The following is a 12,333-nucleotide window of genomic DNA, read 5'->3' on the forward strand; positions in this document are numbered from 1 at the left end:
TGCAGTTTGTGCGCTGTACATATCAATAACTTCAATGTATACTTTTTAAAAATCTTTGCACCCTGTTTCTTTTATCACATTGGGTTTATTTTCCCTTTTGTTGTTTTACAAGCATTTTTAGAAGGTAAATTGCTTCCCTAAAGTGGTTCCACAAACCATCTGCTCAGCCAAAACGGTGAAAAAAGAGGATTTCACACTCTACTTTAAAGTAATAATCTTTTCACAATAGAAGTACTGTTTCCATGTGTCAGCTTTGCTTAATCTTTTTACTGTATGCCTGACTGTTACAAGTCAGAATGGTATAAAAGCAAGAGAAGGGGAAGATGATTAAATTACAGCCCTGAATAAGGCCTAACAGGTGCAGTCCACCTGGTTGAAAACATGTTTCACACTTTATACTTTGCCTCTTTGATGTACTCGTGCTGTGCAAGCTGCACATTTCACCGCAGGCATAGCCATAACTGCCTTGATGCACGACCGCACTGCCACCCCTAATGACTCAACAGAAGACATAACGTATCACTTTCTTCAGATTCCATGCAGTATATTTGGCACATAAGCTTTTTTCCTCTTCATTACTACTGCTAGTGCCTGTGCACTCCTATCTCCTGCCTGAGTTTCTTCCACATTCTTACCCCTCCTCCACCTCTGATTTTCCTGTCTCATCCCCTTCTTCTTGTATTCTGCTGTGTTTTGGTGAAATCTCAGCTGGCAACTGTGAGTCGTTCACTAGCTGCTCTCACAATGGCCTCTGGGATTATGCTAAACACAGCGCCTCGGCTGCTCTCCCCATCGACCGGCATCAGAGACGCCCTTTGGAGCACACAGGAAAGAGATGGAGGCCTCTCAATGAAGATGTCACTGCAATTACACAAACGCGTTTCACAGACACCCTCTGTGTCTGCTCTTCCTCCTCTCACATAGCCCTTCCTCACTTAAAAAAAAAAGAAAAAATCTCGACAATCTTTTGAAGTGCAGCCTCATCTCTTGCAGTTCTTTCATAATGCATGCCCATTCTGAATTTGCATGAATTCACTTTCCAGATGCTTCTGCTGCCATCTTGACTTACAATGATGTGTACTGTACAGTATTAGCTATTGTATCATTGTTAGATGAAAAGAATAGTAATCGCTGTTTGTCATGACTCTGGGTTATCACTCATCTCACTATTTGGAGATTTTAGAGTTGGACTAAAATGTGTTGCGGCGTTCATTGCCCCTGCAGTGCCGTCGGGGTGAAGGATGAGCTTTCTGATGTGGATGATACTGCATCAGGAACTGATTGGCTGATGCTGAATAGCCAACAGTACCTGATGCATTGCCTTCAGCATCGAAAGAAGCGTCAAAGTACTTACTCCTTTTTATGCTTTGGAAAAAGTGCTTAGCTTTCAGTAAAGAAGTTCTGAAACTGTATATCTGCTCTCAAGGGCTGTGATAATAAACAGATTCCCTGTGATATACTCTACACACTTGGTGGATTTTTACTTGAAGTGAGTGTGTGTATGTGTGTGTCTGTATGTTAGTCATCGCTGTGGGTTCAGGGATTAGGTTATAATGATCACAGAGATGTTGTGAAACTCAAAGCAGTACTTATGTTAAGCTATGGTCCAATCTATCACTCTGACATTTAAATGTATGTGTGTTATTTGGTACATTGAGTTCCTTCATGTTCATCATTCACCAGATAGGACACCTGGGTCACTCCACGTCATGTTGACATGATTTTCTTGCTTTTCTCTGTTGTCATTAGTTTTTTTTTTTTTTGTTTGTTTTTTTTAATTCTGTGTGCCTTTGTGACAGTGGTGTGAGAAGGATCATCTGCTTTGACTTCAGTAACATTTCTGTGGAGACTTTCTCACACGTAGAGATGCACCCTGGGGGGAGCCTCCCACCTCAGCCTCGCCTCTGTGATTAGCAAGCACAACTGTCTCATTTGGTTCCAGTGAGGAATAGGACTAAGGGGAATGTTCTCTCATCCTCTTTCATCAGTCTTGGATAAACTCTCCTATTAATCTCTATAAACTACGTCAAAACGGCTTTGATTAATCAAATTCTTTATCTCAGTGTGTCTGCTTTTTGCTGCATCTGTTGAATCTCTTGCCAAGTAAAATAAACTTAGAAAAGAGAAACAATTATTTTTTTTTAGGGGGTAATTGTTATTTTCGCATTCATTTGCAAAGCCATTCTCTTTATTCGGTTATCAAGGGAGCAGACAATGACAGCTGAGCATTTAACTGTAAATGTGTTAAACTCGCTAAGCCCTTTGACATTAAACACTGGATTTGTATCTTCGATGAGAGTTGCATCTTTTTGGTCCAGAAAACGTCACCTTCAGGATATCAAACTACCCAACATGTTGTATATGCACTCCTGTCACCCACGCCCTCTAAGGAAAGGTCACAGGGTCAGCCTTTAAAGGAGACAGTGCCAAGTTCATCCTCTTTTCCCCTCCTATCAGCAGGCTGTTGGCACACACATGCGTACACACAATCACTTGCTCTATTTTCACCCATGGGAAATCTAGAAAGCCATGCCAATTCCAACAGATGTTCCTAAAGCACAGGCATCTTGTAAACACTGTGAAATGTATTAGAGACTAATGTAGTGGTTGCTGACAGAGGTCCTCAACAGATGATGGGATTTTACCACCTGCTGCTCACATACACACGTATACACTGTTCACTGAGGTTCTTCACTACATGACGGGAAGAAAACCCATAAACCCTCATCTTTCAGAGGTCAAACAAGTGATAGTACAGGTCTATAAAATGTAAAAATAGAATATGCCAAATATACAATATATAAAACATGTTAAATGGCACCTTAAAAAAAAAAACAAAATAGTAACAAATCACACTCCAGACTCACCACAGGAGTCTTAAAGAGCATTGTAGTCATTAAATGTTCCATAGAGGACACGTTTTATTAAAGTTTAACTGGATAATCCATAATGAGTTATTGCATCAGTAAATTCTTGGGTTTATTGCATATGCGCACAAAGTGGTAACATTTCACTTCTAAGGGTGGAAATCATCTCTGTGACAGGAATGTCCTATCAGAGTATGTAGTAATAATGTAAAGCACATAGAAGGTTTTAAAAGATATGATAGATGCCATCCTTTTTTGCATTTTTATCGCTGGTCGTCAGTCTATAGAGGGAGCCACTGGAGCTCACTGATCCTGCACCCCGGTGGGAGAAAAACCCTGAGCTCAACCTGCCCCGGTACACCGCCCCCAGCATGTCATACTTCACGAACCGCATGTTCATCAGAAGTGCTGCTTGCACTCCGACAACCATCTAACATCCAGCTCACCGTGTGCAACACAAAGGCCAGCTGCTCTTACTGCTGCTGTTAGGCGCACAGTCGGATTTTCAAGCAAACTTTCCACGGCTGCGTTCTGCACAGCGGGGACAGTTGGACATCCGCAGGTAATTCCAGGTAGGTTCGTCTCTAAGGCTGCACAGGATGACAAAACAACCGCATTCAGCTCTTATCAGATCACCAAAGAAAACCACAGATAGAAATTATGATGTGGACACTGTTTCTCTTAAAACATGTAAAACAATCTGATTGAAATCCACTTGTTTCCGACGCAGGGGATTTTTTTTTTTCCAGAAGCGGCAGATCTCTGCACAATGTGGCACCAGAAACAAATAAACAGAAAACAAGACAAAACATATTGGATTAAGCTCCTTGTTGTATTTTAACATCAACGTGACCCCCCGAGACTGACTGGTCTGGCGCAAGGACATGTTTACGCACGACCTTTACGCGTGTTACGCACTAATCCTTTTGGAGAAAAACAGCAGAAAAACACTTCACTCAGTTGAAGTCGCAGATTTAGCTGGAGCGCTGCCAACATAAACATCACGCCAGCAGCGGGAGATGTTGGGACTCGTTAAGCAATGCCATCAATGATGTAATAACTGGTATTAAAACTTGTTGGCCTGTCAAGCAAAAATGATCTTCTTGCGCTGTCGATTCATTTGGTTCTTCTGCGTTTTGTCTTGGTAGTGCATCCTGAGGTTTGGTCGACATGCTGGGGATCTGCGTGTGTCTTTGTGCGCTTTTCACACACGTCCTCTCTCAGGAGGCTGAAGAACCTGTGTCCTACACAGTGAGTATCTTTAAGTCTGGTCTATGAATGCAGTTGGAGCTTCAGCTTTTATTAACATGTATGTATTGACGCCTTTAAAATAGTCTGCAGACGTTTTGGCTCATTTTTAATGGTTTGCATGAGATGACAGTTACATCCACCTTCATCTCTGTCTCACAGTGCACAGAAGGATATGAGTATGACCGTGTTAGAGAGCAGTGCAGAGGTGAGAAATGTCTAATAATTGTGAATATAGCTGTTTTTACACTGGTGTGAAGCATCTATTGAATCAACTGACTTATATGTTTTTGTTACTTATATCTCTTTTCACACTGTTTCTCTATGTATTAGACATAGATGAATGTGCCTTGTTAGATGATGCCTGCAAAGGAGGGATGCAGTGCATAAACCACTTTGGCGGCTACCTCTGCCTACCAAAGAGCGCAGTCATCTACATCAGTAAAGAAGGGGAGCAGGTGCCACTGCCAGAGCCAGTGCCCCCTGTTCCTCCAGCGCCACCAAGCCAGCCTCAGCCCCCTCCACGGGTTTTCCCAGGCAGTAGAGGTGGAGGAGGAGGTGGTGCAGCAGGGGGTGGTGGTGGTGGTGGTGGCGGCTCACAGCCCATCCGGACCATACGCTGTGCCCCTGGATTCACTGCAGATGAGCAGAACCTGTGCAGAGGTAAGATTAGAAGCTGAGGCTTGGTTTGTTCAAAATGTGCACCCCCTTTCCAAATGATCATCAAAGTACCTTGAAAACATGAATTTCATTTGTTACCACTTCATGCCAACTTGTGTGAGACTGTTCCTCTTATCTCAGTAAGTGGTGTTGACAAGCTCCTCAGGAGAGAAATGGGACTGTGTCAGCAGGGGTAGAGGTGCAACCACAAAATATGGTTTAGGAGTGCAAAACAGATGGCTGCCACTTGATATTTTTTCATCTTTAATTGTATTAAATATCTGGCTTTAAGTAACAGGATTCATCATTTGACAAATGTGTACACTGGATGAAGAGTTAATGTATATATTCATCAGATATATTTGGTTTTTCCTTCTGAACAGTATGCATTTTATTGCACTTGGACAGATGCAGCTCTTTGGCCTCAGAGAACGTGTCAGGGTGTAGGTATTTAATAATCACTCGTTAATGACTTTAGAGCCCCAATAAGCAGAGCTCCAAAGGTGAAGTGTTCATCCATCTCCCTGACAGTCGTCTGCAGCTAAACCATGCAAAGCTGCCAGATGTATTGCGAGCTTCTCGGTTTTCCTGACTGTGATGTCATGTTTTCTAAACTCTTTGGTTGCTTGCAGCGTGATGTTTTTGGACGGAGTTCAAAATTCTCCCAAAACATGAAAAATGTTCTAGCTGAGGGTGAAGAGACCTCCTGCTACAGGGACAAATCAGAGAGTTTTCTAATAATGTGCCATGATCTGTGTTTGCACCTACGGTAGATATTACCCTGGTCTGGCCTGGCGTGTGCTTTTTGTAACTGCGTAAGCCTGTGTGGGTGTGTTCCTGTGTTCGACACACACTTTGATCTTCTCAAACGTGGTTCAGAGATTCATTCTGTTTGACTCACACACTGGTGCCCATGTGTCCTTTGAGCCAGATGTTCAAGGATGAACATGAATAATCTACATCATTTTAATGTGAGACGCTGTGTGAACAGAGGAGAATTATTATAGTATTTAAATGTCCATTGGTTTTCATTTCTAATCTCTTTCAGTTTGGTTTAGTTTTTTAAGTTAAGTAGATTTATTTTTATTTTAAGGAACCCACTATTTATTTATTTATTTATTTATTTATTTATTTATAGAATTTCAGTGTTCATTTTCTAAAGGGTTTAAAGATAGCATTGGTCTGTAGATGCTGTAACATAATGTGACATCAGCTCTAATTTACAAAACCATTGTTTGTTAAAAGTGCTACGTAGGTTTAGTTTTAATGTTAGTTTTCATCAATATGTGAGATCCACACGTTTGTCTGCTTAAATGAAGTTTGTGTTGTGTCTGGTTCGTACTGGTGTGTGGACGATGGGTAATGAGGAGCTAGCGTAGCAGAACTCAGAAGCAAGATGACAGTGAAATTAGCTAAGAACAAACACAAAACAGGCTCTTATATGGACATGAAACTCATCAATTGAAACAATTATATTTGGGGTAAAAATAAAACCCAGGTCTGTTTTGTTTTATTTTATTTTTGTTGCCTTTCTCATTGCAGTTCTTCTTATTTTTTGTGGGGTCTTTTGTTTTTTATTTCTTCACTGCGTGCTGTAGTTTTTGTTAACTGTAATAATCGTGGACCAAAATGTAATGTAATGACATAGGCATTACCATACGATGCAGTGAGTGATTAAGAACTCAACAGCATGAGTGACTGTGTGGTGAGACTTGCGGTCGCAGGGCTGCAGTGAAAGTAGTGAATTTGATTTTACACCTGGGGCAAAGATTTGTGTGAGGTGCTTTATGTGTTTCTCTGAACTGGAACCCAATTAGGTTTTATTAGAGTGTAAAACATGGCAGCATATCAGCTAAAGTAACCACATGAGCGTGTTGGCATGGGTGTAGAACTTATTCATTCACTGGCATGTCATTTCGGTGCTTGGGCTAAACAAAGATAGGCTTTGAAATGACTGTCGTTTTAACTGGAAAGCATCTCGTGCCATGATGGGGGTGTATATTTTTGCTGGTAGACTGATATAATCTCTGTTTACATCAGTCTCTGGTTTCTTTATCATTACCTTTAACTCATTACAATGAGCCAATTGTTCTTGGATAGAGAATAGCATCCTCTTTTTTTCCACAGTGGCTGTTTTGCACAGCTACGTATCTTGCTAGCGAAGGAATTCCCATTAACTGTCAATAGGGGAAAACCTCAGCGTATCAAATAGCGCTTGCATCAGGCTCCTTCCCTGCTAACTCACCACTTTGTGGAGGAAACCTCGAATGCAGAGTCAGGTAGGGCAAAGGGGAAGATGAAAGGCTGACACTGACTAAATAACCACAGAAGCACATAAGCGTTGACCGAGCCAGGTTGTAACAACGTCACGGCTTCCACTGCTGCTGAGTTGTTTTGGTGTGTGGCAAATATTAGAAAGATCAGCTACGTACTCTGCACTAAATGAAGCCAATTTTCCAAAGTACAACCCAAATTCTAGAGAAAAAAAAACAACTAATCTAAACTACACTGTTCTTTATTCTGATTAAAAGCCAAACAAACCACAAATTATATAATAGACTTTACCCTGATATTTTCCCTCTTAAATGTTGCCTTTAGATTTGTTCCCATTTAGATTTGCAAATGGGCAATAAAATCCCTTTGGCCCTGTCCGTGAACTTGAAGCCTAAGTGTGTGTTGTTTTAGTGACACATAGGGGAAGTCGGCGCCCTACTCCAGCATGGCCACACAAGAGAAACTATGAACTTTTACTGTACTGTAATGTGTGACAGCTTAATGATGCTTTGCATTTCCATGACCTCCACCACCTCTCAAACATACACACACTTCTGTTTACCACCAGGAGATGCCCACAAGTGGCGTGTTGTAGTCTTGTGTATGCATATTCCCCCTTTTTTCAGCAAAAGTGAGATCACTTCCACCAGGAAATTAGGGTCGTCCATCAAAAGCAGTCAAATCAGTTGTTGAATCCGATGAAAAGTGGTTATTTTATGATCACCATTTACAGTGGAACAGAGTTGGAGAGTAAACTAAGTGTACTTTTAGGCACTTAAGGCATCTCGGAGACTACATGTGTTTTATGTTGTATGGATTCTTCACAAGTCTTCAGTACTTCAGCTGCTGCCTGTTTATTTTCATCTTTAAATTAGATACTCATGCACTACAGTATGGAACATGAAAAGACACGCCACTCATGTTTACCTGTCTGGTTTGCTAAGGTCATGCAGGCCACATTACCACCTACATGACTGACTAATTTCAACTCTGTCTGGATGCCCTCTGTGTACACTGGGTGGAAATCTTTCCTAAATATGTCTTATTAAGACTGTTAAGCCCTGTGTGACAGAGAACTTGTGTACTTTTCCGAACAAGGCAGTGTGTGCATGCAATAACATTTTTCCACAAAGATGCAATGCACTTGGGAGGAATATCTCTGGAATGTCAGTGGTGGTTGTTTTTTCCGTTTGCTCCCATCTTTTGTGATGGTAGGAATTACTCACCACCTTGACAGATAAGCATCGGATCGATCTGTGAAGAACAGGAATGCGAAGAGCAGAACAAGCTGGGAGCACAACAGGACGCTGCTGGGAGGGCGGGAGCGGAGGATGGTGGGGTTTCATGGTTTTGACCTTTAAAGTTAATACTTTTGAGCTGCACTTGTCTCAATCTGGACATTTTTATTTGGAGAAATAAGCCCCAGCTGTCAGTATGTGCAGATTCACATACAGCCATTCAGATGTGAGGATACATAGAAAACATCTCCTCAGGAAATTCCTGGAGACGTTATCCTGTTAGTGTTTGTTTCTGTCAAACATCGATTCAAGAAACACAAACATGGACGTGCTGTTGGATTTAATGCTGAAGTGAATGTGAAAGAATATACAAGCTGTTAAATGAAAACATGCTGCAGCAAGGAAGTAGGATCAGAGTGTTTGTTTGATGAAAACTGACCCACTTTGTTGAGTGTATAACTCAAAGAAGCAGACACCTGAGGCGCACCTTTGTGCCTCCCGAACCCTCCTATTACCAGCTAAGCTCCTGTCTTCCACCTGTGCTCAGACTGATGATTTCAACTGCTTCACCACCACGTCAGTGTCAGGGCCAGATACTGTGGTCTAACACAGCACCAAGATAAAGATGCTTATATCCATTCACAATGATAGTTTTCACCACAAATCTTAAAGGGGTCATATTTTGCTAAACCCACTTTTATTAGTCTTTGGTACATTTATTTGTGTATTTGGACCCTAATAGTTCAAAAAGTTTGAATTTGAGCCCTCCAGGTGCTGTAAAGTTGTCTTTATATTCATTTTTAGCAAAAATCAAGTGGATTTCTACAACCTGTTTTAATTCCTTCTTAATTTATTACGTCTAGAATTAGTTACATCAGGACATTTGTGCATATAAGGTCAAGACTTCCGATGTACATTTCTCAGAGTACGTTGCAATTGTTTGACCGCAGCAGCGGTTATAGTCCATACTGAAAATATGTCCAAACTTAGAGCCATTTACCAAATTTGTTCAGTTGTTGGTTGAATGGGACAGAGTCAACAACCTGGAGGGGGTGGAGCATGAAGTGGCTCATGTGCATTTAAAGGGCCAGCGCTCAAAATGACCTTTCTGGTGTCATTACTCAGAAATAGGATGGAAGATGGACCTGTGGAGTTGAATTAATGAAGAATTCAGACCCAAGCAGAGCATTTACAGTTTATGTAGACCACAGGGAAATGTTTTAAAATGCATAATTCTATTTTTTTTAAAAAAGCAAAATATCACTCCTTAAAGTCATTTTAGGTTTGAAAGGTGATTTTTGCTCTGGTTAAGGAAACCAGATGGTTAATAGTGGTTTTAAAGGTGTGTGATGATGTGATTGGGCTTTTTTATATCAGTTTGTTGATGTTAGCAGAATCTTTGTCTTAGCTAACAGCGTGATGAGGTACACTGATTTCTAGGTAAAGGTACCAAGGTCATTTTTTGTCGGTGAAAGTCCTCACATTTTAAACTACTTCAGTGCGTCTCTTCTGCTCCTCTACAGTGGTAACAGTGAACATCACTACCGTTAACTTAGAAAATGAGTTTGAGTTGTGACTAAATAACCACCTTCCAGCAAAACCAGACTCATCTTGCACAAAATTTATATAATGAAGTTTTAAACTATTCTTTATCATCTGAACATGACAAAAACATGAGAAACAGTGGAACATTTCCCAAATCTGAGCCAATGATCACTGTATTTGTGCAGAATACAACATGTAGGCCTAGTTGTACACATCAGGTATGCAGTGATAGCCAAATGTTTTAATCATGGAACATCTCCAAGACCATCTCAAGGACTAAGCAGTTCATAAAAAAAGATGGATGGATGGGAAATTTACCAATTGTTTGTTATTTTATTAAAGAAGACTGCATCCCCATAATTAATATTTATTACTCTGTCCTCCTCGGTCCAGTGGTCTGCATTTAATCTGCTGTGGTTGAACTAATCTCCTCTTTGCACCTGTTAAAATCCAGCCAAATACATTAACCTGGTGAACATGGGATTAATTTCTTGTACCCAAATGCATACTTATTGTCAGTGTTTCCTTTCTCGAAAAAAAAACTCAACAAAGCTGGTCTTACATCTATGATGTACCAGCTAACAGTCCACCTTTCTGCCTTTGTTTGTGCGTTGCTACATTCCTTGGCATGTTACTGCCCGAAACAGTGAATGGGTGGAAGAACATGAAGCCACCAGCTGGACGGTGCTTTTCTCTATTTTTCTTTGATTACAGGGTGTATGTATACATCTGTAATATTTCTATGGTGAGCATCCTTTTTATGGGATGGTGAGGTCCATTTTTGTGGCTGTTGTTGTGCAGATTGAAGTAGTCATTAGTGGATTGGTTGCCATTACCTTAACCTCCTGAGACCCAAGACAGTAAAAGTTTTGGCTTTTTTTACATTAAATAATTGTCTTGATTGGAAACAGCATGATGCAACAGTTTTTTCAAAAGATTTTTAATGGCACTGGACATCTTTTTTTTAATGTAAAGCTGTGAAACTCTTGTCCCCTACAGAGGTCAAAAACATATTGCTGGGTCTGAGGAGGTTAAACTTTGTGACTTTGGTACTTAAATGTATTGCGTTGAAACCTACTGGACGCATCGGCATTGTACGTGGTAACTGTACACAGAGCACATCCTGTAGCGCGTGTGTGGTATGTTTTTTCGGTGAATAAATAAATAGAGATTAATGATTGCAAAAACTAAAATAACTCCAGTAATAACATCCATGTGACTATAACACGTTAAATGTGTAATCTTAAAATAGATTTCAGATAATAGGTTCCAGCTCTGCTCTGTTTTAATGGACATACCACTGTGACAGTATTTCATCAGCTTCCTAACCTGCCAGAGCAGACTGGAGTGAAAATAAGCCCAGCGTCCTGCAGGCAGCCCGCCGCTCTTTGGCTTGTGTCATGTTGCTGTACAGTGCGCTGTTATTGCTTGTGGTTTGCTGCTGGCTCCTCCCTACCGTCACATCTTGATGGCAGAGAGGAGCGAGGAGGTGGCGGCGGAGGGGGAAGGGGGGGGGCAGAATCTGTGAGCCTCCTGCGTGTAAGTGCTTAATATTGTTGTTATTATTCTCCCTGAGGTCGGTGCCTGTCCAACGGCCAGCTGCTTCCTCCTCTGATGTGCTTACATGTGTTGATCTTTCCGTTTACCTCATGATGGAAAGGGACACAGGGGTTGCTATAAATCACTCTTGCAGCTCAGCTGGGTGATACTCGAGTACAAGTCTCTGTTTCTCACACTGTTTTCTTCCTTCTTGTTGATTTTTATTATCACTGCATCATTCTAACCAAATTCACAGTTTCTGCGTTTGGAATTTTCGTTCTTTCCTCCCTTCCAGTTTGCGTTCCAGGCCAACAATAGCCAGGTTACTGACAAGACAGACACATGGAGTGATAGATTTTTAGTTATTTTACAGGAAGGATTATTATTGTTCAGAGCAAAGTGAGAATGTAGCTGGCACACCGGACGGATTTTCAAGAACGCCAAGACTCTGCCCGACCTTTAGAAGAGTGTGGAACAAACTCACAAATCAGTTAGTAAGTGTCAGCATAACTAAAACACTGTTCCTCCTGAACAATGAGAGCGATGAGAGGAGAATCTTGGGAGTGGCGCAAATAGCCAGAGCATGGAAATATTTCATGTCCTAATACGGATGGAAATCCACAGAATATAAGGTTCGACTGTGTTGGATTCTTTGATTTCTTATCAGTTTTGTGTTTGGACTTGCTTTGAAAGAGTAACACTACCACTCCCATTTGTCCTGAGGTTGTGTTTGAGGCGGTGATCGTTGCATTTCACACTGCATTTCAGAGAGAATCGTGCACAAATGAAACAACATGCACCGTTTGCCAGAAGGGGTGACTTTTAAAGGTGTTTGAGGTTAAGCAAAAACGCTCAGGGGCTGCTGTATGACATGCTGATAAATTTGACGTTGTGAAATTTTATGGGCTATTAACGTCGCACATCTTGCCCCTGCTTTCCCAAAGATTGAATTATCCAATAAT

The 12,333-nt window shown here is 41.1% G+C and overlaps 1 protein-coding gene across 3 annotated transcripts in view; it reads left to right on the forward strand.

Moving 5' to 3' along the window:
- Positions 1–3,213: 3,213 nt before the first annotated feature.
- Positions 3,214–12,333, forward strand: part of efemp1 (EGF containing fibulin extracellular matrix protein 1) — a 34,656-nt gene continuing 25,536 nt past the window's right edge. The window contains exons 1-4 of one of the 3 annotated variants that reach the window (XM_030156409.1): positions 3,214–3,429; positions 4,016–4,118; positions 4,278–4,323; positions 4,449–4,778. In XM_030156409.1, coding sequence (XP_030012269.1) covers positions 4,038–4,118; positions 4,278–4,323; positions 4,449–4,778 — 457 coding nt within the window. In that variant the 5' untranslated portion in view covers positions 3,214–3,429; positions 4,016–4,037. Of the gene's footprint in view, positions 3,440–3,810; positions 3,921–4,015; positions 4,119–4,277; positions 4,324–4,448; positions 4,779–12,333 lie in introns of those variants that run through there. The other 2 variants (XM_030156408.1, XM_030156410.1) reach the window with 2 other exon arrangements.

Source organism: Sphaeramia orbicularis, chromosome 15 (assembly GCF_902148855.1).
Source record: "Sphaeramia orbicularis chromosome 15, fSphaOr1.1, whole genome shotgun sequence".
NCBI lineage: Eukaryota > Metazoa > Chordata > Actinopteri > Kurtiformes > Apogonidae > Sphaeramia > Sphaeramia orbicularis.